This window comes from Dendropsophus ebraccatus, chromosome 1 (assembly GCF_027789765.1).
Source record: "Dendropsophus ebraccatus isolate aDenEbr1 chromosome 1, aDenEbr1.pat, whole genome shotgun sequence".
In the NCBI taxonomy this organism is placed as follows: Eukaryota; Metazoa; Chordata; class Amphibia; order Anura; family Hylidae; genus Dendropsophus; species Dendropsophus ebraccatus.
In genome coordinates this window covers 203,654,121-203,677,023 of record NC_091454.1, presented here as the reverse complement: position 1 = coordinate 203,677,023, position 22,903 = coordinate 203,654,121, and the positions used below count along the sequence as shown (strand labels likewise).

At 45.5% G+C, this 22,903-nt stretch overlaps 1 protein-coding gene across 4 annotated transcripts in view; it reads right to left on the bottom strand.

Annotated features, from left to right (window-relative positions):
* Nucleotides 1–15,012, bottom strand: part of NSD3 (nuclear receptor binding SET domain protein 3) — an 87,773-nt gene extending 72,761 nt beyond the window's left edge. For 2 of the 4 annotated variants that reach the window (XM_069945085.1, XM_069945094.1), the window contains exons 1-2: nt 14,476–15,012; nt 552–1,321 (exon numbers count right to left, since the gene is read on the bottom strand). In XM_069945085.1, coding sequence (XP_069801186.1) covers nt 552–1,277 — 726 coding nt within the window. In that variant the 5' untranslated portion in view covers nt 1,278–1,321; nt 14,476–15,012. The remainder of the gene's footprint in view (nt 1–551; nt 1,322–14,475) is intronic. The other 2 variants (XM_069945104.1, XM_069945113.1) reach the window with 2 other exon arrangements.
* Between the last annotated feature and the right edge of the window lie 7,891 nt (nt 15,013–22,903).

The window sequence follows — 22,903 nt, the reverse complement described above, 5'->3', positions numbered from 1 at the left end:
AAATTAACATCGAGTAATACAACAGAGTCTGAACTTCCATATCACAAGCATCACAGGAATAGGTATATAATCCAAAACACAGGTCACCGCCATAACTTCCTATCTATAGCTGAAGGATCTGTCCCTTCACAGATCCCCCCTCTGCAACACCCACACAAATGAATGGCCACCATGCAATGTATGGAAGAATCCTAGACCCCCTCGCTACAGAATCCATGTGCCTACAGGTCCATATGGAAACGGGCTGGCAAAATCAGACTAGTCTTTTAATACTTAGGTCGGGTCCACACATTTCTATGCAAATCTACAAGGAGCAAAAAAAAAAAAAAAAAAAACTACACAGATTTTGCTGAGGAGTAACATAAAGAGTTGTAACACAGCTCATATTTGGGGGCAGAAAGCATGTACAGCATGAGGAGGGGGATCTGTAACCTCTCATCCCCCTTGCCTGATGCGCTGCGGACTTTACCTACACAAATGTGCAGGTAAAATCGGCAGCCGTCCTGTCCCATGTGGATTCCCCCTTAAAGTAGAAGTGCAGCAGAACTCACAATTTCCTCCTCGGGAGGTTCCAACTTTTGTATGTCGTGTGGCGGTGGCTCGTCCGCCTTCAGCTCTTCCCGATGGTGGTGGTGGTGATGGTGGTGGTGGTGATGCCGGCTCTTCTTTCTTTTCTCCTTTCTCTCTTTCCTCCTCTCGTGCTTTCTCCTAAACTCGTTGGCCTGGACTTCATGAAGGAGATCCCCACACAGCGAGGACTCAAACATCTCCCGACCGTTCTGAATAGTCTTTGTGATTCTTAACTTGATCTCGGGGGAACCGGTCTTCTTTTGGGTAATGATTGTGGAGGATGGGGGCGGTTGGAGAAGGTTGGGCGGTGATGTGGGTTGAGGGGGCGAGGACTTCAGCACTCCCTCGTGAGGGCGCATGGCTGCCGTTTCCAGGTGGTGGTAATACTCCAGAGTGCTGTAGCTCCTTGTGCCGTACCCATTGGCAGAGCCATTGGGATACTGCGAAAATGCTGCGTATTTGACCTGTGAGTCATACCCCAGCGAGGACTGATAGCCATTAGTGAGAGGCGGCAGGTCCTCGGTGGTGGGAGTGGGGTACTGGAAGTCCGTCTGGAGGCCAGAATCGTAGGGTGTATGCCCACCCTCATCGGCCTGATCACTGCTATTGGCATCATCCTGCCGGTTGTTGGCGGAGTCGATGAGTTGAGGGGGTTGCTGGATTGTGTTTCCCATGATCCCTTGCATGAAAGAGAAGGAGAAATCCATTGTCGTGCTCAGGCATCATCAGCTTTCCCTTTCTCTCATAGGGCCTGAAAATGAAAGGAGACATTAATGTACAATTCATCATTTTCTATTAAGGGTGTCATTTATGCATAAGATACTATTAGGTTATGTCTACTATAGGGGGAGATTACTATGGGGGGGATACCTGACTATTTCATGAGGACAGCAGTGTCTGGTGTATAAGAGAACCACAGAGAAAGAAACTTACATAGCAGTTACCCATGTCTTTCTCCCCCCACCTTCCCAGATCAGCATGCAGCCCTGCGATTCCAAGAGAAGTCATATCTTCCCCTTTTCTACTTGTCCCCGCAAATCACCACAGCCGCCCCCCCCCCCCCACTAGTCACCACAGGGCTCCCTCCACTCCCCCACTAGTCACCACATGTGTGTGTTATGGGTGTACAGGGGGCAGCGCTACACAGCTGACAGTAAATTGACCAAATCGGAGCAGCCAGTGTTGTGTAGGGATACAACTTTGATGAGCAGGAATGGTAACACCCAGTTGTCCGTTACCAGAAACCACATGGGAAATACAGTAAGGAGAGAGATTACTAGAGCAGAGGAGAGCGGACAGATCCTCACAGTCCATGCTAATAAAGAGACAATTATTATTAGTCCTGAGTGATGTCACATGACCGCATCATCCACAGCACGGCCTCATATGATGGAACCAGGAGCCATGTGACCATGTGCGCTGTTACTTCTCTTCTGTTCTCGGGCTGTGTTATCACTTCTGGCAGCAACAAGCCCTTTATCTGTGTGACCCATACTCAACGGGTATATACAGAGGGGGTATAGCCCTTTATCTGTGTCACCCATACAGCAACCCTCGGGTATATATACAAAGAAGGTATATCCCTTTATCTGTCACCCATAGAGCAACCCACAGCTACGGGTATATATATATATATATATATATATATATATATATATATATATATATATATATTCAAAGATATATCCCTTTATCTGTGTCACCCCACAGTAATCGCCCAATCTATTAATTAATCACATTCCTGATCTCGCACGGTAAACGGCGTAAGCGCCAAAAAATCCCAAATTGCAAAATTACGTATTTTTGGACGCATCAAATCCAGAAAAATTGTAATAAAAAGCGATCAAAAAGTCGCATATGCGCAATCAAGGTACCGATAGAAAGAACACATCATGGCGCAAAATATGACACCTCACACAGCGCCATAGACCAAAGGATAAAAGCGCTATAAGCCTGGGAATGGAGCGATTTTAAGGAACATATATTTGTTAATGATTTGAATTTTTTACAGGCCATCCGATACAATATAAGTTATACATGTTACATATCGTTGTAATCGTAACGACTTGTGGAACATATATAACAAGTCAGTTTTACCCCAGGGCGAATGGCGTAAAAACAAATACCCCCCAAATAAACAAAATGCGTTTTTTTCCAATTTCACCACACATATAATTTTTTCTGGTTTCGCAGTGTACTTTATGAAAAAATTCAGCCTGTCATTGCAAAGTACAATTAGTGACGCAAAAAATAATGGCTCACGTGGGTTTCTAGGTGAAAAAATGCAAGTGCTATGGCCTTTTAAGCACAAGGAGGAAAAACCGAAAACGCAAAAATTTAAATTGGTCCGGTCCTCTAAGGGTTAACTATAAGTGCTGGCATCTGCAATACAGTTCTCATCCTGGCCATAGAAGCAGGGTGTCCGCTGTAGGGCATAGCTGACACCACTTCACCACTGTGCTACATAAATATAAAGTGCGGGCATTACTACTGTACACTAATATACACCAGCAGTTGCAAAACTACATCTCCCAGCATGCCCGGACAGCCTTGTGCATTATGAAACGCTCTGCAGGAAGCCTAAGCAGCTGTGGTTTCCTATACAGTGACATAACCCTACACTGTATACACACCCAGCCCAGGATGCTGCAGGGAGGCCACCACCTGGTCTATAGGCCTTTATAGACATGTCACTTATCGATGGTGGACTCCGCGGGGCCATAGCATAGCCCTAGGAATACTGTTAAGTAATTGGCCACCAAATTGTAACCTATTCAATATCTGGTCACCATAATACATAGGTAATGTATACATAAGACTCAACCATCTCCGCCAGGACTATAGAATAAAAAGGAATGGCGGCGTACATGTCTGACCCTGCTTCCATTCAAATGGTGGGAGGCAAGAGACCCCTGCTCTGTTTGGGGTTCTTACCACCTATCCTGTGGATAGATCTCCAAACCGCAGCGGGCCGATATCCTGTGAGTATACGGCAGAACCAACAGACGCTACTGGGGAACATGAATGGCGGCCTCATTCACACTAGTGTCTAGCCTACAGCGCAGGTCCATGGTATACATCAGGATATAGACAGGCATGTAGTGGCATACATCACCCATATGCTCCCATTATCAGTAACTATTCAGCTGTATAGCACAGAAGTACAGTATCCACTACTCCAGACAGGGGAAAAACATATACTGATGTATACACGTCTGACAGAGAACAAAGGGGGCTCTGTGGAGGAATGGGGGCCTATGGATACATGTGACGTATACGGCAGGAGCTTTCCAAGTACATACAGCAAACAAAGTGGGATAAAGAGGCCTTAAAGGGGTTGTGAAGCGACTGGTCACACGGGAAGGGGTGCCCTTTAATAAAAACAGAAATGGCTAGAAACAAACTGCGTTATAGGAGTAATATAGGAGTACGTCTCAGGCATCTGACATAAGCTGTGGCGTACTGCATTCATTTCAATGGTGTGAACAGTCACCAAGTGACTAGGTTCCTGCCAGTGCCTGCTATATGCCAAGGTAACAATAGCGTAGTATATTACACTATAAATTAAAGGGAATCAGCCCAAACACTGTCACTAGACGCCTGCACTCACACTGCTGAGGTACATGACTGTATACACCTTTCCTGGCCAGTGATATTCTGCTATAACAGTGTGATGCTGCCATAAGGAGGGGAGCAGGGCAGCTATATCCCCTCAGACTAACTACCAGGAGGGGAAAAGCTTTTGGCTGGAGTGTCCCTTTAACTTGTATTTCTCTATGCGGCATGCTGGTCTGTGCCATGCAGCAGTCTATATACCGAGGCCACAATGAAGGCCATGTATTGTGTATGCAAAAGAGGAGCCCGTGGAGCCTCATTGAAGAGTCTTGAAACAAAGGACTAGCCAGATATCCCTCCAGGAAGGACCCAGGAGCCAGCTAAGGAGCCACCCCTTTGCTGGGTCCTTCCCGGGGGGGGATATCTGGCTAGTCCTGTGTTTCCCAGGGGGCAATGCACCTAGGATATCACTGCATTGAGCGCCTTCTCTAGCAGCCGGCAGTGTGATCGTTTGGCTGGTCTCCCTGAGATCAGCGAGCTGTTTCTCTTATGTATTGTATATAGCCCCCGCTGATGGAGAAGCCTGGGAGGGATGTGCACACCTGGAGCTTTTATCTTTAGAAGGTTTTTATGCTGAATCCTTTCCTTTTGCCCCAGCTTTATTTGCAAATGTAAGATTTAATAGCTTTTTTTTTTTTTTTTTTTAACAATAATTCCTGTTTGTGAAGGTAAACATGATTTTTCTCCTCTAAATTCTTACTTTATTTCCAGACTTTTGGTGGAGTTTTTATGAACATATGCGGACAAGGACATAAGTGATACATAATAACGCTGCTGCCTTTTCACCATGACTTTTCTACTTGGATTCAACTTTTAGCCAAACTCAGATCAAATTTTTAGGCAATTTTTTCTTTGCGAACACAAAAACCCTCAAGCAATATTGTGTTAGGCCATGTTCACATTCTGTAAAACACCGGCAGTTCCGTGACCCGGTCAGGTCACAAAATGGCCGTGATCTTCCCTGCAGTACCGGCCGGATGATCTTCACTGCAGCTGAATACGGATGCGGGCGCCTCCCGCTCGCTCCATTGTGTGCAGTGACAAGTTTTCTGCGTCCGCTATTCATTGTCAGTTTTTTGCAGCGCTGCTGGTGGTCCCATATACTATGGGTGACATTTATCATTTGCACCTTTTTTTGCGAATATTTTTAGCACTGTGCACTGGCTTATATGTTTGCAGCCTAGTAAGGTATTTATGAACATTCACATGTTGGTTCATAAATCACCTGCTATAGCTTCCCTGGCACTGTGCATTTTACTGCAGGTATTCATGAATTGACCCTGGTTAAAAAAGTTCCGCTACCCTGGGACTGGAGTACAGATGCGAACGAAAATGCGAAAATTTCAAAATTCTCACATGATAAATCCCGGCTGAGAATATTCTTACGGATAACCACGCCCACAAATGTCAAGAAGGCAAAAAACTGGAGTAAGCTGTCATATTCACACATACACCGAGCTACACTGTTTAGTAAATCTGACGAAGGTCTGTGCACATTACACTTACGCCAAAAAATACTAAGGAGCACAAGGTACACTGCTTGATACATGTCCCCCTATGTGTATACACTCCAGCCAGGATTCCCTCTAGCTGCAGCACAATGTGGGTAAAGGATTAATCACGGCTGTGTTGCAAATTAACAACGGCTGGGATTAATAATTTCCCTTACGTTGTGTGAACATGGCCTTAAGGTACAGGGCGGTATTCATTGTCCCAGATGTCTAGGGTTTAGTAGGATTTTCTTTTTTATTTTTATTATTATTGTTAAAAACTTTTTATTATTAATTATTTTAAATTATTTTCTATTATTTCAAATTATTATTATTACTTTCATTATTATTACTATTATTACTATTACTATTATTATTAGATATGATACAGATAATACTAGGGACACCAGATCAGTGTCAGGAGCCTAGCCCCCCTGTACTGAGTCACTTCTATGGAGGGATGACTGGGTGGTGTGTGGGACTCCCCCCTGATCAGTCATCCTGACCATCTAGAAGAAATTCCCCTGGATATGACTTATAGTCCAAACTTCCCCAGTCCTTTACTAACATAAGTCCCAGCTCTGCCCAGTACAGGGACAAACAAATGTGAGGGCGGCATCTGTCCGAATACATAGAAAACTCCTCATGTCACTGAATGCTGCAATGCCTGATGCCGATAAGACATCACTGCAGGACAAGTCATGTAAGGCCAGGTATGATGATGTATATTGCACCTCAGTCATGTGAACCTTCGATTGCTGACAGTGAATGGAAACCTCAATGGCTGAATCCGCAGGATCTGCTGTCTGTTACATCTATATACTTGGGGGGTCCACAGTATATATTTTCTGTCATACACGGAGCGGTTTTTACTCCACCACCAATGTATGAATTCACCCCAAGTGTGCAATATAAGTTAACCCCATATGGTAAGGCGGCTCCTGGGGTATACGCTAAACATATCCATACCCCCCACTATCTGACACAGTGTTACGGCTTCCTACACATCCTGCCTTCCTCTCAATTGCACAGTAGACGTCACTACTCTACAGAGGCATCCAGTAAGAAGTAGTGCTGTGCAGTATACACCAGGGATGGGAAACCCCCCAGCTGCTACAAACTACAAATCCCATCATGCCTGGACAGCCCAAGGCCTCATCCCTTCCTACCAGGCACAGTAGTGAGGCCGCTCTACCTGCTATTGCCGTCATCTCATTGAAGTGAAAGAGAAAAACGAAAAAATCAGGTAGAGCCGACAGCTTGTCGCAGATGAAGAGGCCACAGGGCACAGCAGCCCCTTCTATTCCAGGAGTCAGACCCCCTAGTGATGGAGTCATCTAATGTGTGTTCATCCTATATATCCCTGAGCTGGATACAGGAGCAGCACTGTGTATACACTATATACCCCTGAGCTGGATACAGCAGCAGCACTGTGTATACACTATATACCCCTGAGCTGGATACAGCAGCAGCACTGTGTATATACTATATACCCCTGATCTGGATACAGCAGCACTGTGTATACACTATATACCCCTGAGCTGGATACAGCAGCAGCACTGTGTATACACTATATACCCCTGAGCTGGATACAGGAGCAGCACTGTGTATACACTATATACCCCTGAGCTGGATACAGCAGCAGCACTGTGTATATACTATATACCCCTGATCTGGATACAGGAGCAGCACTGTGTATATACTATATACCCCTAAGCTGGATACAACAGCAGCACTGTGTATATACTATATACCCCTGATCTGGATACAGGAGCAGCACTGTGTATATACTATATACCCCTAAGCTGGATACAACAGCAGCACAGTGTATATACTATATACCCCTGAGCTGGATACAGGAGCAGCACTGTGTATACACTATATACCCCTGAGCTGGATACATGAGCAGCACTGTGTATACACTATATACCCCTGAGCTGGATACAGCAGCAGCACTGTGTATATACTATATACATCTGAGCTGGATACAGCAGCAGCACTGTGTATATACTATATACCCCTGATCTGTATACAGCAGCAGCACTGTGTATATACTATATACCCCTGAGCTGGATACAGCAGCAGCACTGTGTATATACTATATACCCCTGAGCTGGATACAGCAGCAGCACTGTGTATATACTATATACCCCTGAGCTGGATACAGCAGCAGCACTGTGTATATATACTATATACCCCTGAGCTGGATACAGCAGCAGCACTGTGTATATATACTATATACCCCTGAGCTGGATACAGCAGCAGCACTGTGTATATACTATATACCCCTGAGCTGGATACAGCAGCACTGTATATATACTATATACCCCTAAGCTGGATACAGCAGCAGCACTGTGTATATATACTATATACCCCTGAGCTGGATACAGCAGCACTGTATATATACTATATACCCCTGAGCTAGATACAGCGGCAGCACTGTGTATATACTATATACCCCTGAGCTGGATACAGCGGCAGCACTGTGTATATACTATATACCCCTGAGCTGGATACAGCAGCAGCACTGTGTATATATACTATATACCCCTGAGCTGGATACAGCAGCACTGTATATATACTATATACCCCTGAGCTAGATACAGCGGCAGCACTATATATACACTATATACCCCTGAGCTAGATACAGCGGCAGCACTGTATATATACACTAGAAAAAATAATTGGGTTGAACGGCACTGTTCAGACTTAAAGTCAAATGGCTTCCAGCCGATGGGTGCACGTCCTTGGCAGTCGACCCCCGACTCCACAGATAATACAATAAAATGAAGCAGGTAGACGGCACTCCAGTAAAGTAAATAGGTGCAGGTTTATTCACCCGTATACGTACACGGGTGAATAAACCTGCACCTATTTACTTTACTGGAGTGCCGTCTACCTGCTTCATTTTATTGTAGTATATATACACTATATACCCCTGAGCTCGATACAACAGCAGCACTGTGTATATATATATATACTATATACCCCTGAGCTGGATACAGGAGCAGCACTGTGTATATACTATATACCCCTGAGCTGGATACAGCGGCAGCACTGTATATATACCATATACCCCTGATCTGTATACAGCAGCACTGTGTATATACTATATACCCCTGAGCTAGATTCAGAGACAGCACTGTGTATATACTATATACCCCTGATCTGGATACAGCGGCAGCACTGTATATATACTATATACCCCTGATCTGGATACAGCAGCACTGTGTATATACTATATACCCCTGAGCTGGATACAGCAGCACTGTGTATATACTATATACCCCTGAGCTGGATACAGCAGCAGCACTGTGTATATACTATATACCCCTGAGCTGGATACAGCAGCAGCACTGTGTATATATTATATACCCCTGAGCTGGATACAGCAGCAGCACTATGTACATCCTATATACCCCTGAGAAGCAGACACATTTGTATCCCATCTGTGGAACGCCCTGTAAGCTGGATACATCATACACATTGTAACACTCTAACATATTGGAGCTCACACATCATTGTCTAGACCAGACTATTCTCACTGTGGGGGTGTTCTGAGTGACAGACAAAGAAGCTGGGGGGGGGGTTATTGTGCACGGGGGGAGGGATTTCTATCCCACACGGTTAGTAAGGAGCCCGGCCCTCCCCTATAGACTTCTTTTCTGTGGCTGCCATAGACCGGACAGACATGGGAACAATCACAGTCACGGCCTAATGAGACTGATCAGGCACTGGGCTAATGACCATGTGACCTGTCATGTGATCACCTGAAACCTGAGGCTTCCCTGCTGTGGCAAAACTACAGCTCCCATGTACGGCGGCATACTGGGGGTTGTAGTTGGAGACCACTACTACACACTAGGCTATCACAGTCACTAAGGGGTTAAAGAAACCCCCCTGGTCTGGATGGTAAAGCAGTCGTAGCCCCCCTGATCATCACAGAGACCAAGGTGTCACCCAACCCCACTGAGCCAGTTACTAGGCAACCAGCGAGGACAGGGAGAGATTCTCCCTGGAGTTTCCCTTTAACAGAGGCCTGCCTGCACTGCTCAGTGTTACAACATCCACCTCCGCACTTATCAGGTTCTCGCAGGTTCACGGTCACTGGAAAACACACAGAGGAAGGCCCCGCTGCTGCAAGAGCGCCCAGTCCTCATACTGTGAGATAGGGGCATGCCCACAGCCTGGAAACAACACAGCATGCCCACTACTTATCCCACTCCCCCAATGGGTCATCCCATGCAGCCGCAATAAGGAACATTGCTTCATCTCCTGCTTAGACTGTAGATCTGTATACTACTCAGGCAGAGTGGGGAGGGGTTATAAAGCATGCCCACAACTGCCACCTGAGAGCAACAGAGCATGCCCACTCCTTGTCTCCTAATAAACAACCCACTCTTCTCACTAGTGTCACTATGGAGGTCACAGTAGTCACAATTACACCTGGTAATTGAGTAATAAACATCCACCAAACTCATTCCTATTAGATTATTGTTTACATCCTGGACAAGTACTGAAGAAAGCAATGCTCCATGGGGGAAAAAAAAGGAGCTGCCCCACCCCCCACAATGTTGCTGTATCTCTAATGATACCTCCCGCAATAGCTGCAAAGCCATAGGCTGGGGAAGAGCACTGCATGATGGGAGTTGTAGTTCTGCAACAGCTAAAGAGCCGTAGGGAGCACACATAGGGAAGGGGGAGGGAGGTAGCATCATGTCACCCCTCCTCATTCATCTGCTCCCCGACACTATGATCTATAGCAGGGGGAGGGAAACTTGGCTTTTCAGCTGTTGCAAAACTACAACTCACATCATGCATGGACAGCCAAAGCTAAAGCTTTGGCTGTCCAGGCATGATGGGAGTTTTAGTTTTGCAACAGCTGGAAGGCCAAGGTTCCCCATTCCTATGGCCAGATCCAGATGAGATGATAAATGAGGAGGGGGGAGGGGGAGAGCTTGCCACCTCTATAACACAAGGCCAGGAGCTTCTGTATCTATACACTAGAGCCAAGCACATGATGCTACATACAGAGTAAGGACACATCAGCGGTACAGCCAGGCGGCAGGTGACATACGGAAGCATTGTACTGCTCAGAGACAGCTACGACGCCAACCAGACAGTAAACACATAAACAATAGTAGATCCCACAGACGGCAATGGAAAAGCATCTGATCAGCAGCCTCTGTATGTAAACATCCCGGTACACATCTATACACTCCCATCTATACATAGTTCTCCTCCATCTAGTAGAGCGTCAGCTCCCGGGACAAGAACCAGAATGGCACACACACCACTACCCTTCATACAGGCCGACCCCATCCCCCACCAGTGTCATCTCTGCCAGTATTATATACATATACACACACCCTTATAGAGATATACATGCTCATTGTGTACTACAACCCCCATCACCACCAAGCAGGGAGAGTGTCAGCTCTGAGGACAAGGACTGTGCAAGAGAGCATTACCATAATATATACACACACACACACACACACACGATATACAGACCTCCCCCATCCCCCACTGGAGTGTTAGCTCCACAGAGCAGCATGCATAGTAACCAGATTATTGTTATATGTAACTATTCCCCTATCTATACAATCTTATATAATGTCTCCCCCAGACACACCGGCTCACATCTATATACCAGCGTAAAGAACTTTATATACCTTCACCTGGTCTACAATACTGCCCCATCCCCCACCAGCTGCTCATCCAATCAGATTGTCTTCTTACCATTAACCCCATCCACATGTAAACATCCCAGTATACAATATATACCACCCCACTCATACATGCCCCCCACCCAGCAGAGTGCAAGCTCCTCAGACAAGAGTCCATGCCTGTCTATAGTAATCAGACGTTATATTATTAACCCCTTCCAGATGGAAACATCATAAACATACACATATATACACATACACACCCCCTATGTATACATACTCATTGTGTGCATCTAGTAGAGTGTCAGCTCCTCAGACAAGCATCCATAGTAATCAGACCTTATAGTAATAACCCCATCCTCAGTATACATCCCCCTATACAGGCTCATTGTGTGGCCTCTCCCCCATCTAGTAGAGTATCAGCTCCTGTAACCGGGACCAGACATCAACACCTCCCCTCCCCCACACATCACATGCCACACTGGCTCAGCTCTAATATAATATATATATATATATATATATATATATATATATATATATATATATATATATATATCCATATATCCCACCCACCCCCTGGAGTTTTGTGCACAGATTGTTTAGTGTATATATGTGTATACCAGCTATCTATACAGAACCACTGTGTGCTCTTCCCCCTAGCACCAAATAGATTGTAAGCTCCTATGACAAGGAGCAGAATGCTGATCTCCCCTCCCCCAATCACTGGTATACACAGACCATATACAGTCCATATGATCCCCCTATATGCAGGAGCATATACATCCCATATGATCCCCCTATATACAGGAGCATATACAGTCCATATGATCCCCCTATATACAGGAGCATATACAGTCCATATGATCCCCTATATACAGGAGCATATACAGTCCATATGATCCCCTATATACAGGAGCATATACAGTCCATATGATCCCCTATATACAGGAGCATATACAGTCCATGTGATCCCCCTATATACAGGAGCATATACAGTCCATATGATCCCCTATATACAGGAGCATATACAGTCCATATGATCCCCTACATACAGGAGCATATACAGTCCATATGATCCCCTATATACAGGAGCATATACAGTCCATATGATCCCCCTATATACAGGAGCATATACAGTCCATATGATCCCCTATATACAGGAGCATATACAGTCCATATGATCCCCCTATATACAGGAGCATATACAGTCCATATGATCCCCCTATATACAGGAGCATATACAGTCCATATGATCCCCCTATATACAGGAGCATATACAGCCCATATGATCCCCTATATACAGGAGCATATACAGTCCATATGATCCCCTATATACAGGAGCATATACAGTCCATATGATCCCCTATATACAGGAGCATATACAGTCCATGTGATCCCCCTATATACAGGAGCATATACAGTCCATATGATCCCCTATATACAGGAGCATATACAGTCCATATGATCCCCTACATACAGGAGCATATACAGTCCATATGATCCCCTATATACAGGAGCATATACAGTCCATATGATCCCCTATATACAGGAGCATATACAGTCCATATGATCCCCCTATATACAGGAGCATATACAGTCCATATGATCCCCCTATATACAGGAGCATATACAGTCCATATGATCCCCTATTTACAGGAGCATATACAGTCCATATGATCCCCCTATATACAGGAGCATATACAGCCCATATGATCCCCTATATACAGGAGCATATACAGTCCATATGATCCCCTATATACAGGACCTTATACAGTCTATATCAGACGTGTCAAACTCAGGCCCTCACGCTGTTTTAAAACTACAATTCCCATCATGCCTGGACAGCAGCTAAAGCTTTGGCTTTCCAGGCATGATGGGACTTTTAGTTTTTCAACAGCTGGAGGGCCTGAGTTTGACATCCCTGGTCTATATGGTCCCCCTATATACAGGATCATATACCCATATTATCAACCTACATACAGGACCTTATATCCATATTATCAACCTACATACAGGACCTTATATCTATATCATCCCCATATATACAGTCCATATGATCCACTATACACAGACCCATATAATCCCCCTATTTACAGTCCATATACTCCCCCCTGTATACAGGACCTTATACCCATATAGTCCCCCTGTATACAGGACCTTATACCCATATAGTCCCCCTGTATACAGGACCTTATACCCATATAGTCCCCCTGTATACAGGACCTTATACCCATATAGTCCCCCTGTATACAGGACCTTATACCCATATAGTCCCCCTGTATACAGGACCTTATACCCATATACTCCCCCTGTATACAGGACCTTATACCCATATACTCCCCCTGTATACAGGACCTTATACCCATATAGTCCCCCCTGTATACAGGACCTTATACCCATATACTCCCCCTGTATACAGGACCTTATACCCATATACTCCCCCTGTATACAGGACCTTATACCCATATACTCCCCCTGTATACAGGACCTTATACCCATATACTCCCCCTGTATACAGGACCTTATACCCATATAGTCCCCCCTGTATACAGGACCTTATACCCATATAGTCCCCCCTGTATACAGGACCTTATACCCATATACTCCCCCTGTATACAGGACCTTATACCCATATACTCCCCCTGTATACAGGACCTTATACCCATATACTCCCCCCTGTATACAGGACCTTATACCCATATACTCCCCCCTGTATACAGGACCTTATACCCATATACTCCCCCCTGTATACAGGACCTTATACCCATATACTCCCCCTGTATACAGGACCTTATACCCATATAGTCCCCCTGTATACAGGACCTTATACCCATATACTCCCCCCTGTAAACAGGACCTTATACCCATATAGTCCCCCTGTATACAGGACCTTATACCCATATACTCCCCCTGTATACAGGACCATCCCCCTGGAGTGTCAGCTCTGCATATGTACACACAGAAATACAGTATATACAGCAGGGCCATTGTGTGCCCCTCCCCCCGTTAGAGTGTCAGCTCCTGTGCCCGGTGCCCCCCGCCCCTCCCCCGTTAGAGTGTCAGCTCCTGTGCCCGGTGCCCCCCGCCCCTCCCCCGTTAGAGTGTCAGCTCCTCGGCCCAGCCGCCATCACCTTCAGTTTGTTCCATTCTAGATCCCGGTGTCTCGGACTCGCGGATGACCGTAAGGAGGAGGAGGTGAAGCGGGTGTCTGACGTAATATCCGGGCGGAGGAGAAGAAGAATCCGGGCGTCTATGCGGCTCCGGGGGGGATTTTTCGGGTGAGCGGTGTCTGGAGGGGCGACATAAAATGGCGTCTGTTCTTTTCTCCGGGTGTCCCTGCGGTGTGGGCCTCCCGGCGGTGCCGCTCCTGGCAGGGGGACGCCCGGTAGGGGGCGTGTGCGCGCTGACTAAGCGGGGCCTCAGTTTCGGGCGTTGCGGGGGGGGTGACGGGTGTTTTATTGCCCAGGGAGCTCCCTGGCGTCGTGTGAGGCTTCCGGATGTCGGCTCCCGGGTGACTAGATACCCCCTCCCTCCCCCCCGGTACGTTTCAGTTTTTTTCCGGGTGTGTCCGGGTCACCACCGCCCGCTTCCTCCTCACACAAAAGCCGCCCGCGCGCCCCGGCAGCGCCAGTGAAAAAAAAAATCCTTATGCACCGATTGGCTGGAAATTCTCGCGGAGGATGCCGGGAAGTGTAGTTTCCCTTTAAGGTGTCAGGAAGAATTGCTGTCATTAAAGCTTGAAAACGGAGATGAGGTAAAGGCGGAGGTTTAGTGCGACATCTAGCGTCTGGAGGATGAAGTGCACTACAGCCATAACGCAGCGTACTATAGCCGTAACGGAGTGTACTACAGCCATAATACAGCGTACTACAGCCACAACGCAGCATATTACAGCCATAATACAGCGTACGGGTACAAACACACACACCGTATACGCAGCGTATTTACTGCTGCGATACGCAGCAGATTAGATCTAAATAACTGAACACAGCATCAAATCTGCACCATCAAATCTGCTGCAAATCTGCTGCGTATTTGCTGTGTATCTGCTGCATATACGGTGTGTGTGTTTGTACCCTACTACAGCCACAAGGCAGCATATTCCAGCCATAATACAGTGCACTACAGCTATAACACAGTGTACTACAGCCATAACACAGCATACTACAGCCATAATACAGTGTACTACAGGCATAATACAGTGCACTACAGCCATAACGCAGTGTACTACAGCCATAATACAGTGCACTACAGCCATAACACAGCATACTACAGCCATAATACACTGTACTACAGTCAAAATACAGCCTACTACAGCCATAATACAGTGTACTACAGGCATAATACAGTGTACTACAGCCATAATACACTGTACTACAGTCATAATACAGCCTACTACAGCCATAATACAGTGTACTACAGCCATAACGCAGCGTACTACAGCCATAATACAGTGTACTACAGCCATAATACAGTGCACTACAGCCATAACGCAGCATACTACAGCCGTAATGGAGTGTACTACAGCCATAATACAGCGTACTACAGCCATAATACAGTGTACTACAGCCATAATACAGTGTACTACAGCCATAACGCAGTGCACTACAGCCATAATACAGTGTACTACAGCCATAATACAGTGTACTACAGCCATAACACAGTGCACTACAGCCATAATACAGTGTACTACAGCCATAATACAGTGTACTACAGCCATAACGCAGCGTACTACAGCTATAATACAGTGCACTACAGCCATAACGCAGCGTACTACAGCCGTAACGGAGTGTACTACAGCCATAATACAGTGTACTACAGTCACAAGGCAGCATATTCCAGCCATAATACAGTGCACTACAGCTATAACACAGTGTACTACAGCCATAACACAGCTTACTACAGCCATAATACAGTGAACTACAGCCAAAATACAGCGTACTGTAGCCATAATACACTGTACTACAGCCATAACGCAGCATACTACAGCCATAACACAGCGTACTACAGCCATAACGGAGTGTACTACAGCCATAACGCAGCGTACTACAGCCATAATACACTGTACTACAGCGATAACGGAGTGTTCTACAGCCATAACACAGTGCACTACAGCCATAATACAGTGTACTACAACCATAATACAGTGTACTACAGCCATAATACAGTGCACTACAGCCATAACGCAGCGTACTACAGCTGTAACGGAGTGTACTACAGCTATAATACAGTTTACTACAGCCATAATACAGTGCACTACAGCCATAATACAGTGCACTACAGCCATAACGCAGCGTACTACAGCCGTAACGGAGTGTACTACAGCCATAATACAGTGTACTACAGCCATAATACAGTGTACTACAGCCATAACGGAGTGCACTACAGCCATAATACAGTGTACTACAGCCATAATACAGTGTACTACAGCCATAACATAGTGCACTACAGCCATAATACAGTGTACTACAGCCATAATACAGTGTACTACAGCCATAACACAGTGCACTACAGCCATAATACAGTGTACTACAGCCATAATACAGTGTACTACAGCCATAACGCAGCGTACTACAGCCATAATACAGTGTACTACAGCCATAATACAGTGCACTACAGCCATAACGCAGCGTACTACAGCCGTAACGGAGTGTACTACAGCCATAATACAGTGTACTACAGCCACAAGGCAGCATATTCCAGCCATAATACAGTGCACTACAGCTATAACACAGTGTACTACAGCCATAACACAGCTTACTACAGCCATAATACAGTGAACTACAGCCAAAATACAGCGTACTGTAGCCATAATACACTGTACTACAGCCATAACGCAGCATACTACAGCCATAACACAGCGTACTACAGCCGTAACGGAGTGTACTACAGCCATAACGCAGCGTACTACAGATATAATACACTGTACTACAGCGATAACGGAGTGTTCTACAGCCATAACACAGTGCACTACAGCCATAATACAGTGTACTACAACCATAATACAGTGTACAACAGCCATAATACAGTGCACTACAGCCATAACGCAGCGTACTACAGCTGTAACGGAGTGTACTACAGCCATAATACAGTTTACTACAGCCATAATACAGTGTACTACAGCCATAACGCAGCGTACTACAGCTATAATACAGTGCACTACAGCCATAACGCAGCGTACTACAGCCGTAACGGAGTGTACTACAGCCATAATACAGTGTACTACAGTCACAAGGCAGCATATTCCAGCCATAATACAGTGCACTACAGCCATAATACAGTGCACTACAGCCATAACGCAGCGTACTACAGCCGTAACGGAGTGTACTACAGCCATAATACAGTGTACTACAGCCATAACGCAGTGCACTACAGCCATAATACAGTGTACTACAGCCATAATACAGTGTACTACAGCCATAACATAGTGCACTACAGCCATAATACAGTGTACTACAGCCATAATACAGTGTACTACAGCCATAACACAGTGCACTACAGCCATAATACAGTGTACTACAGCCATAATACAGTGTACTACAGCCATAACGCAGCGTACTACAGCCATAATACAGTGTACTACAGCCATAATACAGTGCACTACAGCCATAACGCAGCATACTACAGCCGTAACGGAGTGTACTACAGCCATAATACAGTGTACTACAGCCACAAGGCAGCATATTCCAGCCATAATACAGTGCACTACAGCTATAACACAGTGTACTACAGCCATAACACAGCTTACTACAGCCATAATACAGTGAACTACAGCCAAAATACAGCGTACTGTAGCCATAATACACTGTACTACAGCCATAACGCAGCATACTACAGCCATAACACAGCGTACTACAGCCGTAACGGAGTGTACTACAGCCATAACGCAGCGTACTACAGCCATAATACACTGTACTACAGCGATAACGGAGTGTTCTACAGCCATAACACAGTGCACTACAGCCATAATACAGTGTACTACAACCATAATACAGTGTACTACAGCCATAATACAGTGCACTACAGCCATAACGCAGCGTACTACAGCTGTAACGGAGTGTACTACAGCCATAATACAGTTTACTACAGCCATAATACAGTGCACTACAGCCATTATACAGTGCACTACAGCCATAACGCAGCGTACTACAGCCGTAACGGAGTGTACTACAGCCATAATACAGTGTACTACAGCCATAATACAGTGTACTACAGCCATAACGCAGTGCACTACAGCCATAATACAGTGTACTACAGCCATAATACAGTGTACTACAGCCATAACATAGTGCACTACAGCCATAATACAGTGTACTACAGCCATAATACAGTGTACTACAGCCATAACACAGTGCACTACAGCCATAATACAGTGTACTACAGCCATAATACAGTGTACTACAGCCATAACGCAGCGTACTACAGCCATAATACAGTGTACTACAGCCATAATACAGTGCACTACAGCCATAACGCAGCGTACTACAGCCGTAACGGAGTGTACTACAGCCATAATTCAGTGTACTACAGCCACAAGGCAGCATATTCCAGCCATAATACAGTGCACTACAGCTATAACACAGTGTACTACAGCCATAACACAGCTTACTACAGCCATAATACAGTGAACTACAGCCAAAATACAGCGTACTGTAGCCATAATACACTGTACTACAGCCATAACGCAGCATACTACAGCCATAACACAGCGTACTACAGCCGTAACGGAGTGTACTACAGCCATAACGCAGCGTACTACAGCCATAATACACTGTACTACAGCGATAACGGAGTGTTCTACAGCCATAACACAGTGCACTACAGCCATAATACAGTGTACTACAACCATAATACAGTGTACTACAGCCATAATACAGTGCACTACAGCCATAACGCAGCGTACTACAGCTGTAACGGAATGTACTACAGCCATAATACAGTTTACTACAGCCATAATACAGTGCACTACAGCCATAATACAGTGCACTACAGCCATAACGCAGCGTACTACAGCCGTAACGGAGTGTACTACAGCCATAATACAGTGTACTACAGCCATAATACAGTGTACTACAGCCATAACGCAGTGCACTACAGCCATAATACAGTGTACTACCGCCATAATACAGCGTACTACAGCCATAACATAGTGCACTACAGCCATAATACAGTGTACTACAGCCATAATACAGTGTACTACAGCCATAATACAGTGCACTACAGCCATAACGCAGCGTACTACAGCCGTAACGGAGTGTACTACAGCCATAATACAGTGTACTACAGCCACAAGGCAGCATATTCCAGCCATAATACAGTGCACTACAGCTATAACACAGTGTACTACAGCCATAACACAGCTTACTACAGCCATAATACAGTGAACTACAGCCAAAATACAGCGTACTGTAGCCATAATACACTGTACTACAGCCATAACGCAGCATACTACAGCCATAACACACCGTACTACAGCCGTAACGGAGTGTACTACAGCCATAACGCAGCATACTACAGCCATAACACAGCATACTACAGCCGTAACGGAGTGTACTACAGCCATAACGCAGCGTACTACAGCCATAATACACTGTACTATAGCGATAACGGAGTGTTCTACAGCCATAACACAGTGCACTACAGCCATAATACAGTGTACTACAACCATAATACAGTGTACTACAGCCATAATACAGTGCACTACAGCCATAACGCAGCGTACTACAGCTGTAACGGAGTGTACTACAGCCATAATACAGTTTACTACAGCCATAATACAGTGCACTACAGCCATAACACAGTGCACTACAGCCATAACGCAGCGTACTACAGCCGTAACGGAGTGTACTACAGCCATAATACAGTGTACTACAGCCATAATACAGTGTACTACAGCCATAACGCAGTGCACTACAGCCATAATACAGTGAACTACAGCCATAATACAGCGTACTACAGCCATAACATAGTGCACTACAGCCATTATACAGTGTACTACAGCCATAATACAGTGCACTACAGCCATAATACAGTGTACTACAGCCATAATACAGTGTACTACAGCCATAACGCAGCGTACTACAGCCATAATACAGTGTACTACAGCCATAATACAGCGTACTACAGCCATAACATAGTGCACTACAGCCATTATACAGTGTACTACAGCCATAATACAGTGCACTACAGCCATAATACAGTGTACTACAGCCATAATACAGTGCACTACAGCCATAACGCAGCGTACTACAGCCGTAACGGAGTGTACTACAGCCATAATACAGTGTACTACAGCCACAAGGCAGCATATTCCAGCCATAATACAGTGCACTACAGCTATAACACAGTGTACTACAGCCATAACACAGCTTACTACAGCCATAATACAGTGAACTACAGCCAAAATACAGCGTACTGTAGCCATAATACACTGTACTACAGCCATTACGCAGCATACTACAGCCATAACGCAGCGTACTACAGACATAATACACTGTACTACAGCAATAACGGAGTGTTCTACAGCCATAACACAGTGCACTACAGCCATAATACAGTGTACTACAGCCATAATACAGTGCACTACAGCCATAACGCAGCGTACTACAGCTGTAACGGAGTGTACTACAGCCATAATACACTGTACTACAGCTATAATACAGTGCACTACAGCCATAACGCAGCATACTACAGCCATAATACAGCGTACTACAACCATAATACAGTGTACTACAGCCATAATACAGTGCACTACAGCCATAATACAGTGTACTACAGCCATAAAACAGCATACTACAGCCATAATAGTGCACTACAGCCATAATAAAGCGCACTACAGCCATAATACAGTGTACTACAGCCATAATACAGTGCACTACAGCCATTATTAAGTGCACTACAGCCATAATGCAGTGTACTTCAACCATAATACAGTGCGCTACAGCCAAAATACAGTGCACTACAGCCATAATACAGCGTACTACAACCATAATACAGTGCACTACAGCCATAATACAGTGTACTACAACCATAATACAGTGCGCTACAGCCATAATACAGTGCACTACAGCCATAATACAATGCACTACAGCCATAATACAGTGCACTACAGCCATAACACAGCGTCCTACAGCCATAATACAGCATACTACCACCATAATACAGTGCACTACAGCCATAATACAGTGCACTACAGCCATAACGGAGCGTACTACAGCCAGAATACAGTACACTACAAAGATAACAGTGTACTACAGCCATAATACAGCGTACTACAGCCATAACGCAGCATACTACAGCCATAACGCAGCATACTACAGCCATAACACAGTGTTCTACAACCATAATACAGCGTACTACAGCTATAATACAGCGTACTACAGCCATAACACAGTGCACTACAGCCATAATACAGTGTACTACAGCCATAATACAGTGCACTACAGCCGTAACGGAGTGTACTACAGCCATAAAGCAGCGTACTACAGCCATAATACAGCATACTACAGCCATACCACAGCGTACTACAGCCATAATGAATTGTACTACAGCCATAATACAGTGCAGTACAGCCATAACACAGTGCGCTACAGCCATAACTTAGCGTACTACAGCCATAATACAGTGTACTACAGCCATAATGGGACAAGCTAGATGGAAGCTACTGCAACCTACATGTGTGCAGGATCTACAGGCCCAGCTGTAACCTCTGTGTAACATTATCCTGTTAAAAAGTCCACAACCTGTCCACTTATGCTGCAGCTTTTGGTATGGATTGGCTGTGGAAAAAAACTGTACGATGCCCCATGAATCCTGTACTCACCATACACATACTCACCTGGCCTGGCGCAGTACCCCCGCATTCCTTTATTCTCCCAGGGAGCTGGGAGAACAAAAGGCAGGGGCCTTTTGGGGACTGACCATACTTCCAATATGGTATCCAAACTGTGTGCGCGGATCCAGCCCACAGGAGGCATATCTGACAGTCCGGGATCTCTTCTGGTATACTGATTGTACCGTATGCGGTATTTCCCAGGAAGTCAAAGAAATGTATTGCATCTTTGGTGACACATTGGATAGGTTGTAAACCTAAAGGATTATTATTAAGCTACCCCATTTAGGCTAGCACATGTGACCGCCATATAATAATAAGATTATCATCAATGTAGCGGATTCTCTTCATGAAAAGTATACATCCTTAGGCTATGTTCACACGTCGTGAGAGACCGGCCGTTCGGTGACCCAGCTGGGTCACGGAACGGCCGGTCTCTACAAAGACCATCCCAGTACCGGCCGGATGATCATTCCGGCCGCAGAGTTCTGATGCGGGCGCATCCCTGCGCGCCCGCATCAGAACTCCCCATAGCACACAATGAAGCAAGCGGCTGGAGCCGCTTGCTTTATTTTGTGAACCGACAGGGTTTTCTACGGCCGCAATTGATTACGGCCGCAGAAAACTGACATGTCAGTTCTTTGCTCCGCTGCGAGGGATCCCGACCAGAACGTATATAATGTCTTTACGCTCCGTCCGGGATCCCATAGAAGATATGGCAGCTTGCC